The sequence below is a fragment of the Arvicola amphibius genome, chromosome X (genome assembly GCF_903992535.2).
Source record: "Arvicola amphibius chromosome X, mArvAmp1.2, whole genome shotgun sequence".
Lineage (NCBI taxonomy): Eukaryota > Metazoa > Chordata > Mammalia > Rodentia > Cricetidae > Arvicola > Arvicola amphibius.
In genome coordinates, this window is record NC_052065.1 from 33,901,461 (window position 1) to 33,919,732 (window position 18,272).

An 18,272-nucleotide genomic window follows, 5' to 3' on the forward strand; every position below is an offset into this window, starting at 1 on the left:
GTGATTCAATTCACAAGTCTCCTGGTTCAACCTAAACAAATAATTTCTACAATTTGCTGAATGTTTTTTATGTACTAGGTCGTATTAGACTCTTTATAAACATTAGCTGATTTGTATTCATATAGTTCACTGTTTCTATCACCTTTTTTCTTGATCACAATAGTACATGACGTGTTGAAGTTACTCCAGTACTGATTTGATGACCTGTTACAATATATAAACATTGAAGACAATTTGGAAAACAGGAAAAAGAATCCATTTTCAATAATTTTTTTAATGTCTGTAACCCAACTCTCTGTTAATAATTCGCTAATTTTGGGATGAATCTCCACCTTGTCTTTTTCTATCTTCCTTCAAGTTCTCATAGGTAGGCATGCTAATCTTAGTTCAAATGCTGCTACATTGGTTTTTAGTGTTTAAAAATTGCTAAATCCCAGATAAGAACTTCTTCAGCTAGATTTGTCTTTATCCCCAAAACAGAGAATATTTTCTTAACTGTGTCAAAATTGGTGTTAGTGCTAATACAGATACACTGACCATTCTTCCCTCTCTTCCTCATGCCTACAGGCTTGCTATGGCATCCTTAAGATTCCAGAAGGCAGCTGGCTGTGTCGTTCCTGTGTCCTGGGCATTTATCCACAGTGTGTTTTGTGTCCTAAGAAAGGTGGAGCCATGAAGACCACCAGAACAGGGACTAAATGGGCCCATGTCAGTTGTGCCCTGTGGATTCCAGAAGTAAGAAACCATCTGAATCTGGGACCATTTACTCCAGGGTGCCCTACTTCCCATGATGTTTAGACAGACAGATACTTGTCATGGAAATGCTTCCTGTTCACCTATATTTCTGAGATTTCTGTGCTACCTCAGGTCTTGGACACAAGTGTGCATTTTAGCCCAAACTTGTGTATTTGTGAGTGGTACTTTCAGTGGTGTTTTGATATATTCGTTTGAGACCAGAGTGTGGAAGATGGAGATGGCATAGCTGTTAGGAGCTCACAGTGTTCTTATAGAGGATCTGAGTTCAGTTCCAGTATCATGTCAGGCAGCTCACAACTGACTGCCTTTAATTCTGCTTCCCAGGGAATTGATAACCTCTGGTCTCCAGAGGTACCTGTACACATATACACATATAGTAATATTTTTATAAACAAATATTTTTAAACTATTTACTGTTTTTAAAATAAACATACTACTTTAACATTTAACATTTAAACATCTTTTTCTTTTTTTTTTTTTCTCATGTTTTATTTTTTTTATATTTAAAAATTTCCATCTCCTTCCCTCCTCCTCCCCCCTCCCTCCCCTCCTTCTCCCCTTTCTCTCCCCTCCTTCTCCCCCTTCCCTCCCCTCCCCTCCACCCATACCTCCCCTCCCTCCCTCTCAAGGCCAAGGAGCCATCAGGGTTCCCCACTCTATGCTAAGACCAAGGTCCTCCCAACTCCCCCCAGGTCCAGGAAGGTGATCGACCAAGCTGAGAAGGCTCCCACAGAGCCCGTCCATGAAGAACAATCAGAGCCCAGAGCCATTGTCCTTTGCTTCTCAGTCAGCCCCCGCTGTTGGCCACACTCAGAGAGACGGGTTTGGTCGCATAATCCATCAGTCCCATTCCAACTGGAGTTGGTGATCTCCCATTAGTTCTGTCCCACCGTCTCCATGAGTGAACGCACCCCTCTCGTTCCTGACTTTCTCCCTCATGTTCTCGCTCCTTCTGCTCCTCATCGGGACCTTGGGAGCTCAGTCCAGTGCTCCAATGTGGGGCTCAGTCACCTTCCCCATCTGTCGCCAGCTGGAGGTTCCCTCACGGTCCTGACTTTCTTTCTCATGTTCTCTCTCCTTCTGCTCCTCATCAGGACCTTGGGAGCTCAGTCCGGTGCTCCAAGGTGGGGCTCTGTCATTTTCTTCATCTATCGTCAGGTGGAGGTTCTATGGTGATATGCAAGAAATTCATCAGTATGGCTATAGGAACTGGCCTTTTCAGGCTCCCTCTCCTCAGCTGCCCAAGGAACTAACTGGGGGCGTCTCCCTGGAAACCTGGGAACCCCTCTAGGGTCAAGTCTCTTGACAACCCTCAGGTAGCTCCTTAAATTCAGATATATGCTTCCCTGCTCTCATATCCACCCTTCCTATATCCCAAGCACCCCATTCCTCCGAGCTCCCCCCGCTCTCCCCTTCACACTTTTCTCTCCCCATCTTCCCTTGGCCCAGTCTTGCCCAACCCTCAAGTTCCCAATTTTGCCTGGCGATCGTGTCTACTTCCAATATCCAGGAGGATTACTATATCTTTTTTGGGAGTTCACCTTCTTATTATCTTCTCAAGGATCCCAAACTTATAGGCTCGATGTCCTATAATCATGGCTAGAAACCGAATATGAGTGAGTACATCCCATGTTCATCTTTATGGGTCTGGGTTACCTCACTCAGAATAGTGTTTTCTATTTCCATCCATTTGCCTGCAAAATTCAAGATGTCATTGTTTTTTTACCGCTGAGTAGTATTCTAGCATGTATATATTCCACAGTTTCTTCATCCATTCTTCCACTGAAGGGCATCTAGGCTGTCTCCAGGATCTGGCTATTACAAATAATGCTGCTATGAACATAGATGAGCATATGCTTTTGTTGTATGATTGGGCATCTCTTGGGTAGATTCCCAATAGTGGAATTGCTGGGTCCTGGGGTAGGTTGATCCCGAATTTCCTGAGAAACCGCCACACTGCTTTCCAAAGTGGTTGCACAAGTTTGCATTCCCACCAGCAATGGATGAGTGTGCCCCTTACCCCACAACCTCTCCAGCAAAGGTTATTATTGGTGTTTTGGATTTTAGCCAATCTGACAGGTGTGAGATGATATCTCAAAGTTGTTTTGATTTGCATTTCCCTGATAGCTAGGGAGGTTGAGCATGACCTTAAGTGTCTTTTGGCCATTCGAACTTCTTCTGTTGAGAATTCTCTGTTCAGTTCATCGCCCCATTTTTTAATTGGGTTAATTGGCATTTTACCGTCTAGTCTCTTGAGTTCCTTATATATTTTAGAGATCAGACCTTTGTCAGTTGCAGGGTTGGTGAAGATCTTTTCCCAGTCAGTAGGCTGCCTTTGTGTCTTAGTGACAATGTCCTTTGCTTTACAGAAGCTGCTCAACTTCAGGAGGTCCCATTTATTCAATGTTGCCCTTAAAGTCTGTGCAGCTGGGGTTATGCATAGGAAACGGTTCCCTGTGCCCATTTGTTGTAGAGTACTTCCCACTTTCTCCTCTATCAATCTCAATGTGTTCAAATTAATATTGAGGTCTTTAATCCATTTGGACTTGAGTTTTGTGCATGGTGATAGATATGGATCTACTTTCATTCTTCTACAGGTTGACATCCAGTTATGCCAGCACCATTTGTTGAAGATGCCCTCTTTTTTCCATTGTGTACTTTTGGCTCCTTTATCAAAAATCAGGTGTTCATAGGTTTGTGGTTTAAGATCCGGGTCTTCTATACGATTCCATTGGTCAACTTCTCTGTTCTTATGCCAATACCAAGCCGTTTTCAATACTGTAGCTCTGTAATAGAGTTTGAAGTCAGGGATGGTAATGCCTCCAGAAGTACCTTTATTGTATAAGATTTTTTTGGCTATCCTGGGTTTCTTGTTTTTCCATATAAAGTTGATTATTGTCTTCTCAATCTCTGTGAAGAATTTTAATGGGACCTTGATTGGGATTGCATTGAATCTATAGATTGCTTAAACATTTTTAAAGTAAACTTTACCTTACTTTAAAATACCTGTAGCCACAGCCAGGCAGTGGTGGTTCACACCTTTAATCCCAGCACTCGGGAGGCAGAGGCAGGCAGACCTCTATGAGTTCGAGGCCAGCCTGGTCTACAGAGCTAGTTTCAGGACAGGTCCCAAAGCTACAGAGAAACCCTGTCTCAACAAAAAAAAAACAAAAAAAAAAAATACCTGTAGCCACAAATCAGTCTATGACATGAAATGCCACAGAACTATACTAATATCATCCTGGAAGGCTCCTTTATATTCCCTCCTTTCCTTGTTTCCTGGGAATAATAACCATTTTGATTTTGATCAGCTATAGATAAGTTTTGTATATTTTTAAGCTTCATGTAAAAGGAATTCATACAGTAAGTATTATTTTCTGTCTGGCCAGCACTCCATGTTGTAATATGTATCAGTAGTTCATCAATTTACATTGCTTAGTAATTTACCATTTTATGGATATACTGTTTATTCATTCTGCTATTGTTCATTAACTTAATTAAAACATGGCTTCTAAACTAAGCATGGTAGTACATTCCTGTAATCCCTATACTTGGGAGATTAAGATCTAGAAGCCAGCTTGGAACTGTCTAGTGAGCGCAAAGCCAACCTACATACTTAGACCCTGTAAACATACAAACAAACAAAACCCACAGATTTGGGCTAGGGTGTAGCTAGTGGTAGAGTGTTTGCCTAATATGAACAAAGCAGCTCTCCAGTACCAAAAAATTAAATTAAAAAAGGTTGAAGCCAGCCGGGCGGTGGTGGCGCACGCCTTTAATCCCAGCACTCGGGAGGCAGAGGCAGGCGGATCTCTGTGAGTTCGAGGCCAGCCTGGTCTACAAGAGCTAGTTCCAGGACAGGCTCTAAAAAAAAGCTGCAGAGAAATCCTGTCTCAAAAAAACCAAAAAAAAAAAAAGGTTGAAGCCAGCCCTGGTACATATGCCTGTAAACCTGCATCTTTGGTTGGAAAGGCAGGATAGTCAAAAATTCAAAGCCTGGGCTACATAGTAAACTCAAGAGTAGCCTAAGCTATAATGAGACCTTGTCTCAAACAGACAAAAAAAACAACAAGAGCTAGGGAATATAGCTCAGAGGTAGAGCACTTGCTTAGCATGTGCAAAGGCCTGGACTTTATCCCTAGTACCACACACATAAAAGTAAAACAAATCCTAACACTCAGAAGGCTGGAATAAGAAGGTCATGAGTTAAGAGCCACCCTGAGTTACATAGATGCTATCTCAAAAATAAAAATAATAAAACTTTTAGCCAGGCGGTGGTGACTCATAGCTTTAATCCCAGTACTTGGGAGGCAGAGGCAGGTGGATCTCTGTGAGTTCAAGGCCAGCCTGGTCTACAGAGTAAGTGCCAGGACAACCAGAATTGTTACACAGAGAAACCCTGTTTTGAAAAAAAAAAAAAAACTTTTCACAGATATTAACCTTCTCTTAGGGCTTCTAATTCTTGATTTCTAGATTTTGGACTATTGAAGAACTCTCTTTCCTGATCTGGATATAACTTGTACTAGATGAATCATCTTAGTTTGATAGTTATTCACTGTTTAAAACCTGTTTCTTTCTGGTGCTGGAGAAATGGTCCGGGGATTAAGAGCACTGGCTACTTTTCCAGAAGACCTAGGTTCAAATCCCAGCACTCATATAATGGCTTATAACCATTTGTAACTCCATTCCCAAAGAATCCAATACTTTTTTTCTGACCTTTGTGGACACTGCATGCATATGGTGTACAGACATGCATATAGGCTAAACACTCATACACACAACATAAAACGAAAAATAATAATTTTAAAAGTTTATTTCTTGTGTCTGGAGAAATGGCTCAGTGGTTAGGAGCACTAGCTGTGGCTGTAGAAGACCCAGGTTCAAGTCCCAGCACGCATATGGCAGCTCACAACTATCTGTAACTCCAGTTGCAGGGGATCCATGGCACAACTATCTGTAACTCCAGTTGCAGAGAATACATGTGGTGCACATATATATGCATGCAGGCAAAATATGCATACGAATAGAATAGATATTTAGAAAACAGTTTATTTCTTTTAAAAGGCATGTATAAAGTTATAAAAGAGAAACAAGAACACATTTTTAGCAGTAATTACATTGACCCTTTGTTTCCAGATGGAAAAGAATTTTTTCATCTTTTTTTAAAGTATCCCTTTCCTTTCAGCATCCCCAAAGACTTAATTTCACTTTGAAGCTACTTTGGCTGAGAGAGTAGGGTAAGCTAATAATAGTTACATAGTCTTAAAGATTGGGGTTTAGAAGTGATATCATCCTCATTCTTTCTAATTACATGCTGCAGTCTCTTCATTACATAAATTTGCTGCGACTTTCCAACAATATTATCCTGCTTTGTGAACCAAATACAGAGATCTGTCACCGCCTGTCTTTATATTTAGTTGATTAAATGAAATAGCAAGGCATGTGGTACCATCTCTAACATAAGACAGATACTAGAATTTCTAAACTTTATTTCCTTTCATTAGTAGCTTTCTTTGGTTCCTAAGTAAAGATGGATATATCTTGATTCTTTAAGGTAACCATGCCTACCTAGTCTACACTCGTGCACTCTCATCACATATGTGAATTATTTACATTGCTAGAAGTAACTGAAGGACTGAGCAATAAAAAGAGATCTGTTTTGTTTATTCTTAGTTTCATACTAACCTTGGAAGATATGGCTTACCTCATTGTTTTAATGTTCTCAGCTTCATATAACATCATTTGTAGTTTGTGAAAAGTACTTCTGAGATGCCCTGGTGCTTCTGCCTTATGATGATATTTTATTTGTAGGTGAGCATTGCTTGTCCTGAGAGAATGGAACCTATCACAAAAATCTCCCATATTCCACCTAGCCGGTGGGCCTTAGTTTGCAGCCTGTGCAAGTTGAAGACCGGGGCTTGTATTCAGGTAAGTGCCCTGAGAAGTAGTGGAATGAGCTAAAACCAAGAGTCTCCCCTCTCATGTGAAGGATGGTGTCATTCCACAGACCATGTGTGGAAATCTTTTCAGATGTTGCTTCCAGGCTATTCAGCATGTTTTTTTTCAAAGATTTATTTTTATTTATGTGTATGCATGTGGGTACCCCCAGAGGCCAGAAGAGGGTGTTGGATCTCCTGGAACTGGATTTACAGGTTGTTGTAAACCGTCTAGCATAGCTGGGAACTTGGATCCTCTGAAAGAACAATAAATAGTTTTAACCACTAAGCCAACTTTCTGACCCTTGCCCTATTCTTTTCAACATTCATATTGGTGGTGGGCATAGTGATACACACCTTAGGCCCAGCTGCTCAGGAAATTGGGACAGAAGAATCAGTTCAGTTCAGGAGTTCAAGGCCAACCTGAAAAAACATAGTGAGACCCTTTCTCAAAATAATACTCATAGTAGTATTTAACCTTTTAGTGTCTGAGCTCATGAATTAACTGAACTCTGAAGCTGAGTGATTTCATTCTTAGTAGGAATAAGCTATAACTCTAAAGCTATAAGCCTATAACTCTAAGCTATAAGTCCATGTTCAGTAAATTCATTAATTGTCAATTTAAGATCCAGAATGATTAAATAGATGGCTCTATAAACATTTGGGTGTGGAAAGGTATATTTGAATAGATAGTCTGGTGACTAGTTTTGAAAATCATTCACATAGACTTCTATGTTGCACATGGCAGTACAAGTATGGTTTCTAAAATATCTGAGGTACAGTATCACTTCACTTTCTGTTCCAAACATACTAAGGTGGTACTGCTTGTAAGTGGGAAGGAAGGACTGACCTCCTTCCATTCCATAGTCTTACTGTATGTAAGCTGCAGACGGTTGAAATTAGATTTTCCTGTTCACCTTCAGAGAAAGGAGTCTCTGTAATAACATAAGACAATGACTCTAGGTGTTCACTGCTGCTTAGCATAACAGGTTGCAGACTTGTCATCTAACAAATATGAGCACTTTTCATGTTTTTTTTAAAAATTTCTTTTGGCTGATTTTATTTATCTTAGCTATAACATTTTAGTATTTATAAAGGAAAAATGTCCCCCTAATATTTATGGACTTTGCTGTCTAGTATTATGTCAATTCAACACAAGCTAGGGTTAATTTGGAAATGACTCAATTGAGAAAATACCCATAAATAGATTGGCATGTAGACAAGCCTGTGATGCATTTTATTGATTGATGACTGATATGAGAGGTTCCAGCTCACCGTGTGTGTGTGTTGGGAGGTGCCACTCCCAGTCTAGTCCTGGGTACTATAAGAAAGCAGTTTGAACAAGCCATAGGAGCAAAGCAGTAGACTCTTCCAGGGCCTCTACATCATTTCCTGCCTTGGGTTTCTGTTCTGACTTCCCTGGATTGTGCAAGTTGTAAGATGATAGAAATCCTTTTCTCCCCAAGATACTTTTGGTTATGGTGGATTTTTGGTTTTTGTGAGGATGTTTATTACTTTGTTTTTCCCTGTTTTGGGTTTTTTGAGACAGGCGCTCTTTGTGTAACAGCCCTTACTGTCCTGGAACTCGCTTTGTAGACCATGCTGGCCTCGAACTCACAGAGATCTACATATTTCTGCCTCCCAAGTGCTGGGATTAAGTGCATGGACCACTATGTCAGGCCTGGTATTGGTGTTTTATCATAGCAGTAGAAACCCTGAGCCACTAACCTATCACATTGTCTGTTCTTTCCTATTTGCTCTCCATATATGATCCTCTTAAAGGCTAAGATGATGCACAATTCCACCATTAGTATTCATTTAGGGTTCATTAAATAAATGCATATATGTTTCCTTGTATCAAATTAATTTATGATACATATTCCATTAAAAATATTTTCCATGTGCATTATTTAATAATTTTATAGTGGAGATTGAATTTGTATTCAAAAAAATTACTTATTCTTCTCATTATGGTACCCACATTTTCCACTATTTTGCTGTTAAAGATTATTTTTATGCAGTCAGTAATTAATAACATAGTGAGGAAAAAAACATTAGCCTTAACCTTTGCAGATCTGAGTTTGCATTGCAGCCTTAGGCTCCACATTCTATGTTCTATTATATTGTTCATCTATGAGTTTTATCTTCCCTAGTTTTGTTCTATGCTTTCCCCACACCTTGACATGGTTAGACATACAGTGAATACTAGATTAATGGGTGGCTAATGAATAAACAGATGAGTAGATGGAACACATTCTAGAGGGTTTTTTGTCTATAGACCAATGGTTTTTAATTTTATTTCTTAAAGTTCAGATTCTTGATTTTAGAGAACTCTTACTAAATTGAGGCTATTATGCATTTTTTTAGAAAAGATTACACTTTTTATTGATTTTATTGAGCTATACATTTTTCTCTGCTCCCCTTGCTTCCTCTCCCCTCCCCTTCAACCCTCTCCCAAGGTCCCCATGCTCCCAGTTTACTCAGGAGATCTTGTCTTTTTCTACTTCCCATATAGATTAGATCCATGTATGTCTCCCTTAGGGTCCTCATTGTTGTCTAGGTTCTCTGGGATTGTGATTTGCAGGCTGGTTTGCTTTACTTTATGTTTAAAAACCACTTATGAGTGAGTACATATGATAATTGTTTTTCGGGGTCTAGGTTACCTCACTCAATATTATGTTTTCTAGCTCCATCCATTTGCCTGCAGATTTTAAGATGTCATTATTTTTTTTCTACTGTGTAGTACTCCATTGCTTGAATGTACCACATTTTCCTTATCCATTCTTCAGTCGAGGGGCGTCTAGGTTGTTTACAGGTTCTGGCTATGACAAACAATGCTGCTATAAACATAGTTGAGCACATGTCCTTGTGGCATGCTTGAGCATCCTTTGGGTATATACCCAAAAGTGGTATTACTGGGTCTTGATGTAGGCTGTATCCTAATTTTCTGAGAAATCACCATACTGATATCCAAAGGGGCTGTACAAGCTTGCACTCCCACCAGCAATGCAGGAGTGTTCCCTTTACCCATAACCCAGCATAAATTGTCATCAGTGTTTTTGATCTTGGCCATTCTTACAGGTGTAAGATAGACTCTCAGAGTTGTTTTGATTTGCATTTCTCTGATGGCTAAGGATATTGAACATTTCCTTAAGTATCTTTCAGCCATTTTAGATTCCTCTGTTGAGAGTTCTCTGTTTAGGTTTGTGCCCCATTTTTATAGGATTATTTGTTATTTTGATGACCCAATTTCTTGACTTATGTGCATATTTTGGAGATCAGTCTTCTGTGTGATATGAGGTTGGTGAAGATCTTTTCCCATTCTGTAGGCTGCCATTTTGACTTGTTGTCCATGTCCTTTGCTTTACAGAAGCTTTTCAGTTTCAGGAAGTCCCATTTATTAATTGTTTCTCTTGGTGTCTATGCTGCTATTATGCATTTTTATTTTTTGTGTGATGCTGGGGATTAATCTCAAGATCTCAAGTATGCTGAGCAAATGCTATACCACTGAACTACATCCTTATCACAAACTTTAGTATAAGGAATTTAATATGCTGAACAAATGTATATGCCTAATTGTATACTAGGGTTTACTTTGGGTCTACAGCTGTGGAGTTAATATTTTAGTTTGTAAAAGTAGACAGCAATAGATGTTAAATAAAATGTTAGAAGGTGATGCCTGCTGTGGAAAAGACTGTGGAGGTCAGTAAGGAGTTGGGAAGTGTGATGCAGGGAGTGTGAGTTACAAGTTTAAGCTGAGGGTTAGGGTAAGACTAACTATGGAGGTAACATTTGAACAAAGACTTCAGTGCAAGACAAAAAAAAATATGTAGATGTTTAGGAAACAGCTATTGAAAAAGCCATGAGATAGGAGTGTGCCTGGCCTATTTGATCAAAAAGAAAGAATCCAGCAAGATGAATGGAATGTTTGGGAAAGAAGATCAAAGAAATTATATGGGTCCTTAATGGTTAGAGGAAGGACTGTTAAATTTGTTCTATAAATAGCAAGATAGTAAATATGTTTGACTTTGTAGACCATGTAGTTTCTTGTCACAGCCACTCAACTTTGCAATGCGGCCATAGACAGTATTTAAATAAGATCCTTTTTGAGCATGAAGGCTTCTGATAATCCTTTAGCAGATACTAGTCTGGGTTCAAGCTAGATGTCTAGGAAGCCCTGGATCTTGCCCAGCTTTCTAGACATACTTGCTCTAATTGCCAAATTTCCCAAATTTCTCTATTCTGTATCTTATTTTGAAGTTCCTATTCTATCTAGATCCTGAGGCTTGACCTAGTCTATGAATTGAGACTGTGTCTAGAAAAAAATGGCTTTGAAGCTGGGCATGATAGCATGTACCTATAAGCCCTAACATTTGGAATGCTGGGGCAGTAGTACCACCAGTTCAGGGCCAGCCTAGGCCATATAGTTAGACCCTGTCTTAAAACACAAGATGGAACAAAAAAGAAAAGATGGAGAAAAGTGGAGGAAGGAAAGGGAAGAGAGGGGAGAGGAAGGAAGAGGAGGAATATATTCTTTGGCGCCAGCCTCCCAGGATTTGAAACCTGGTCTTCTTGCTGGTTATGTAAGTTTAAAAAAGTTACCTAACATCTCTGGGCTTCAGTTTCCACATCTATAATTGGAGACAATAATAGTAATTACTTAAGATGGCAGAGAACATAGCATAGTACCTAACAGATAAATATACATGTTAATGGGACAACTAGTAATTGTATATGCCCATATTATTATTCCCTAGAGTAAATCTGATTATCTGATAAAAAATCTCTAACATTTATTTGTCTAACCAAACTAAATAGAATCATCCAACATTTGTGGCTTGGATTGATGGTAGAGAGATAAGGGCCTGTCTGAAGTCACAAGTTTACAAAATTTAAATTGGCAAATTAGCACGAGTTTACTGTTAGGCCAATATGAGTTTAATTGTGATGGAAATTAACTTCTAAAAGATAAAATCTTCAAGTGGAGAATTAGTAAATAAGAAAGTACATTTTTTCCAGTGACTATTAAAAGTGACACAATAAGGAAAATGAAATACTAAGATTAAAAGGAAGGTGGAGGAGATAGCTCAGTGGTTAAGTACTTGCTGCACAAGCATGAGAACCTGAATTTGAATCCCCAGCACCTATTTAAAACTAAATGTTTGGCATCATACATCTGTAATCCCAGCTCTGGGAGTGATGTGCAAAAGCGAGCAGATCCTGGAATCACTTAACTGGCTAGCCAGTAAGCTGAAATGGTGAGCTCCACGTTCAGAAGCAGACTTTGTTTCAAATATAAAGTGGAGAGCAATTAAGGAAGCCATCTGACATCAACCTCTAGTCTCCGCACATGCACATAACAACATAAAAGAGCACTCCTCCACCCACCTAGGGAAGAATGTCTTTTTTTTTTCACGTATTTCACAATTCGTTAATGGAAGATGTTCTTGTTATAATTTGTTATAATCTCTGCCTTTGGGAGCTCAAAACATTTTAAGGGAAGATAAATGTAAACATGGGCTAGACATGATATGATACATGCCTGTAATAACAACACTTGGGAGGTAGAGGAATTCAAAGCCAGCTTTGGCTATATAGTCAGGCCATCCAGTTTTAAAACAAAAAAATTGGGAAAAATTAGGTAACACTTCAGTGACATCTCTTCCCAGATTATAGGGATAAGAGGTAAGAGCTGGTAGTTACCATAGATGTTAGAGTATAAAAAGTGGCAAAAGTGAGTTTTGTAGTGCAATTTAGACCATTTATGGCATTGTTTCTGTAAACTGTTGTAGGTTATTTGTATACTGTGTGAAAATGTATTGCTGTGATTGGTATAAAAAACTGAATGGCCAATAGCTAGGCAGGAAGAAGTTAGGAAAGACTTTTGGTCAGGGAGAGAGGAAAAGGAGATGAATCTAGGCTCGGGGGAGATGCTAGAGAATACAGAGAGGAAACAAGAGGTATAAGATGGAAGTGAGGTAAAAGGCCACAATGCAAAATGTAGATTAATATAAATGGGTTAAGTTATAAGAGCTTGTGAGATAAGCCTAATCTATAGGCCTAGCTTTCATAATAATAAGTCTCCATGTCGTTTTTTTTTTAATTGACAGGCTAAATAAAAATCCATCTATAGTAAACAATAAATTATATATTGTTTCTTGAGACAGTCTCACTATTTAGCTCTGGCTCTCCTGGAACTCTTTATAGACTAGGCTGGCCTTGAACTCACAGAGGTTCACCTTCTGCCTCCTGAGTGTCGGCGTTAAAGGTATGTGCCAACACACTCTGTAAGCAACTTGTTCTGACACCATCTATTTGTTAAGGATTAAAGACAACAAAACGGATACTCTTCTGATGGCATGACACTGCTAAAGACACATATATCAGGTCCTGGGTGTCCCAGGTAGATATTATCTGCTTATGTCGCCTTGCTTCTTCCTTCCTTCCTTCCTTCCTTCCTTCCTTCCTTCCTTCCTTCCTTCCTTCCTTCCTTCCTTCCTTCCTTCCTTCCTTACTGATTTTTGTGTTTCATGTTTCTGTATTATAATTTGTGCATCTGTTATTAGAGTAGATTCTGGGTCTTTAAGTGAGCATCCTAATCCCAGTACCAGTCAGAAGAAGAAAATGCTATGACAGCAGTATATCTATTAACTAATTTTATGTGTTCATGTGACAAAACACCTGACAACAGCAACTTAAGGAAGGAAAGGTTTATTTGATCTCACACTTTGAAGGTATAGTCCACCCTGGCAGGGAAAGCAGTGTCAGAAGAATGAGTCAGCAAGTCATACTGTATCTGCAGCCAGAAAATAGAAAGTGAGATGAATGTTCAATTCAATTTCTCCTTTTTAATTCATTAACAAATGAGGATGGTTCCACCAACATTCAGTCAACCTTCCTTGCTCAGCTAAATATTTCTAGAAATAGGCCCAAAGACACCACAGAATGTTTTCATGATGATGCTAAACCCTGCCAGTTGACATTAGTGATTAATCATCATAACACCAAAACAAAGCAAGTATGAAACATAAAAGTCAAACCACTATATCACCAGTAGCTGTAGAAAAGAAAATAGTGAGGCTATAGAGACATATCAGTAGTTAGTAATATATAATGCTCTTCTACAAGACCCAAGTTTGGTTCCAGCATGAATTGGGTTGCTCACAGCTGCTGCCTATAACTCCAGCTCCAAGACACTGCACTATTATGCATATAACCACATATAGGCTTGCATATCTGTAGAGTTGAAATTAAAATTCAGTCTTTGTAAAGAAAAGAAAGTGGCAAAAATGTGGAATAAACTATGGAGTTAAAAGTTAAGATGGAATCAAGTGGTGGTGCACACCTTTAATCCCTGCACTAAAGAGGCAGAGGCAGGTAAATCTCTATGAGTTTCAGACCAACCTGGTCTACATAGAAAGCTCTATACCAGCCAGGTTTTACATAGTGAGACCCTGTCTCAAGTAATTAATAAAGGTGATACATACCTGTAAGCCCAGCACATGGGATGGGGAGGCAGGAGGATTGGAAGTTCAAGGCAAGCCTAAACTAAAAAATGAATAAATGAAATAAAGATGGTGTAGGAAAAAGGAAAAAAAGAAGCAGCAGCAAGGTTAAAGAAAAATGAAGCTGAGGAAAAGAGTAAGCTGTTTTAAAATACAGATATAGAAGATGTAAATAAAGTCAGGTAAAGGTGAATAAATATAAATAAAATATGAATAAAACTATAAAAAACAAAATTTTGAAAAACCTAAAATTACAGTAAAAAGATAAATAGGCTGAATTTTTAAAATATATAATTGACACAACATCCTTTCCCAGTCTTTAAATACTAGAATGCACCAGGTCTGGGAGAGGGAGGGAACTGGATCTATCTTAATACTTCTCTTTTCCCACAGTACAAGTTGCTGCTATATGCTGCTGCTCCTATAGGGTTGGACCGACTCAGGATATGTTATCTGTTTTGTTATTGCTCTAGAAGTTTCTCTGTTTAGCTACTAAAAGCCAGTGCTGGCCATAGGAGCCAAGCAGGTTGCCACTTACCACACATAGAATCTGTTATGTCTCTCCCTCCCTCCCTTCTTCCTTTCCTCCCTCCCTCCCTCCCTCCGTCCCTCCCTCCCTCCCTCCGTCCCTCCCTCCCTCCCTCTCCCCCCTCTAGTGGGGATATGGCAAGATTTATACCAAATCCTCATACTTGATTTAAGGCTTACGTGGCCAGTTAATGCATAAGCTAAGGGGTATTCTGTAAATGCATCAAAGAATGGGGAGGCAAAAAGATGCACCACGTTCTGCACTGGACAGAAAGAATCAAAGAAACCCAGTACTCTGCCTACCAGACCCCACCCAGGAATTAATAACCCCAAAGGAGGCTGCAGAAATAAATTGATAACCCAAGAGTAGGCCTGTCTAATGACCGAGTACCAGTTATAAAGTATCAGCTCAAAGGCTACTCTGTGCTCTCAGTCTCCACAGTAACCTGAAGATAACTGGGTTTATGACTCATTAGAGTAGTCAGGGTCAGTGACCACCATACCCTCCACGCCCTGCCTAAATACCACAGCTTGTCCAAGGAGATATATATCTTATGCTCCTCACTATATCACCCCCAAAACCATGCATTCAGTGTTTATTTCTCTAATCATCATAGCCTTGGAGGCCAGAGGTAATATTCCATTTGCCTGACACCTTGTTCTTGGGTCCTTCTCGAAGTCAGGTTGATATCATTTAACCCAAAGCCTCTATCATAGTCACACAGTTAGCATAAACATTTTATAATAGCAATAAATAAATATTTGGCTCCAAAAGTTGGCTGGGCTTTCTTCTTTTAGCCCCAAAGTATACAGACTTACAATTATAAATACCACAGAATAACCTTTTCTAAAACTACATGGTTTTATGGCAGAGTTTGCTAAGAGACATTCCTTATTATCATCCATGTATTTGTCATTTTTATGTAATTTCTCTCTCTACATTCTATAAATTTGTCCTGGAAGACATCCGTTTTTAACATTTTATTGGTTGTTGCTAAAATATGCCTTTTACTATTTGGTTTATAAGTATATAGATTTAAGCCAATTGATAATAAAAAATACTCATAAAAATGCATCTTGAGCTTAGCCTCATCCTCATTTTCATAAGGTTTGTCAAATATGTGGAAATTTTAATGATACATATTTCTATGTAATATAACCAAATTTTCCAAAGAACTATCCAAAGCTAAGAAGGGCTGTTTTTGTGAGAATGTGCTTTTGTCAGTGAAAGAATCTAGTAGGTATCTAGATTACCACTTCATTGGAAATGAACATGTCTAAATCACATATTTTAGGATAAGTTTAATTAACAGTAAGTGTAAGGCTGGATTAGATGATACTAGAGTTATATCCCATTCCTGAATTTTTTATCCTTTGAAGTTGTTTAAGTATAAACCTCCTGCCAGGAGTGGTGCTACACACCTTGATCCTAGCACTCGGGAGGCAGAAGCAGACTATCTTTGTGAGTTCAAGTCCAGCCTGGTCTACTTAGTGAGTTCCAGGATAGCCAGGGATACACAGAGAAAACCTGTCTTGAAAAATTGCTTTACTAGTTGACAGTATTGTCTTAGAAGAAGAGGATTGAGTATACAAGAAAAATGAAATAATTATACAACAAATAATATAAGACATTCTTCAGCAACTATCAGTGGGGTATTAAAAACAGATCATCTCTAAAATCAAAGTTATAGAATGTAGAAATATAAACTGCACCAGATAAAAAATACATAGGTGATAATTAGGAATGTCTCTTAAGCAAACTGCTATAAAACTATCTAGTTTTTAGAAAAGATCTTTCTAGGAACTGAAAAAATGGCTCAGTAGTTAAAAGGGTTTGATGTTCTTGCAAAGGACCCAGGTTCAATTCCCAGTACCCACATAGACCTGCTCACACTCTGTAACTCCAGTTCCAGGTGATCTGATACCTCTTCTGACTTCCATATACATAGTAAACATACATACACATTCACATAAAACAAATATTTTTAAAGTCATGTGATATTATAATTAAAAGTTTATACATTTTGGTGGTAAAAAGGAAAAGCCAGCTATTAGAAAATAATGCTGCTGTTATTTTGTTTTCATTTCTGTTGGGTATCTTGAACTATGAAAAGTCCTACCATTTTCTTTTTTTCTTTTTTTTCTTTTTACTTTTAAAAAATATTTACTCTTGCCAGGCATGGTGGCTCATACCTTTAATCTCAGCACTCAGGAGGCAGGTGGGTCTCTGAGTTTGAGGCCAACCTGGTCAACAAAGTGAGTTCCAAGACAACTAGTACTACACAGAGAAATTCTGTCTTGAAAAAGTATATAAGTAAATAAAATAAATAAATATTTGTTCTTAACTTTTCATTCAGAAAATTAAGGACATTTGATTTAATTCAGAAAGATTTTGACAGTATATATGATCTCTGTTTTCATAGAAAAAAATCTCGTGTTAGCATATATGTGTACCAATGTATTTTAAGATCTCTTAAAAGGAAATCTGTAACAATTTTTTTTTAGTTTTTTAATACAGAGTTTCTTTGTAGCTTTGGAGCCTGTCCTGGAACTCGCTCTTATAGACCAGACTGGCCTTGAACTCACGGAGATCTGCCTGCCTCCTCCCCCCTGAGTGCTAGGATTAAAGGCATGCACCACCACCCATCTCAAAAGCTATATCATTTTAACCATAACAAATGGTAATTTAGCTTAGGCACAGGAATTTATCTGTCATGGACTAGATTCTTCCTGCTCTTTCTCCCTATGAATAGTCAGTGTGTTCCGTGGTAATGTTTAATATATGTGTTGAATTTATCAGTGGATGACAGAGTAGTACAAACTTATTTTAAAATGTCTGTAACAAAATTCTTCAGTAACTTACTATAGTGATGGAGTGTGTGTGTGTGTGTGTGTGTATGTGTGTGTGTGTGTTGTCTGGCTCAAATGTGGCTCTTGGAACTGAGGAGTTAAATTTTTCAATGTATGTCATTTTTAAAAAAAACACGTATTTAGTGAGGGAGCGCACACGTGGAGATTAGGGAATAGCTTGCAAGAGTCAGCTCTCCTACCATGTAGGTCCTAGGGATCTAATTCATCATCAGTTTTGGTAGCAAAACCCCTTATCTGCTGAGCCATTGTTCCTCATAGTGTGTAATTTTAATTAGCCTTTTTTATAATTTAGGAGATTAAACCCAGGGCCTCACACATGCAATAGAAGGGTTCTAACATGGCTCGACATCTTGGCCCCATTTAAGTTAATATAAATTTAAGAAGCCATTCATGACTGTAGTCTAATGCATAGTTCAGGTGTATTAGAACAATTTCAGGAAGTAAGGTTGCTTAGATACTGGATTTATTGTGACCTTTTAGAGCCATGGCTGTCCTTGCAATAATATTAACTATGCCTTTTCTTTCATTTATTCTGAGCAACTGCTTTCTCAGTAGTTAATGGTATTGCCTGAATTCATGGCATCCTGGTACATAGGTAGTTGATATAGCTTCTGTCTTAAGCTTTATGTCCAGGAATTTTTCAGCTATTGGTAGGTAGTATGTGAAAAGTATTACA

General features: G+C 38.6%; 1 protein-coding gene across 5 annotated transcripts in view; it reads left to right on the plus strand.

Annotated features, from left to right (window-relative positions):
- The window catches only part of Jade3 (jade family PHD finger 3), a 92,549-nt gene that overhangs the window by 67,394 nt on the left and 6,883 nt on the right, over positions 1 to 18,272 (plus strand). For all 5 annotated transcript variants that reach the window (XM_038317234.1, XM_038317237.1, XM_038317238.1 and 2 more), the window contains 2 exons: positions 568 to 735; positions 6,568 to 6,684. In XM_038317234.1, the coding sequence (XP_038173162.1) occupies positions 568 to 735; positions 6,568 to 6,684 (285 nt within the window). The remainder of the gene's footprint in view (positions 1 to 567; positions 736 to 6,567; positions 6,685 to 18,272) is intronic.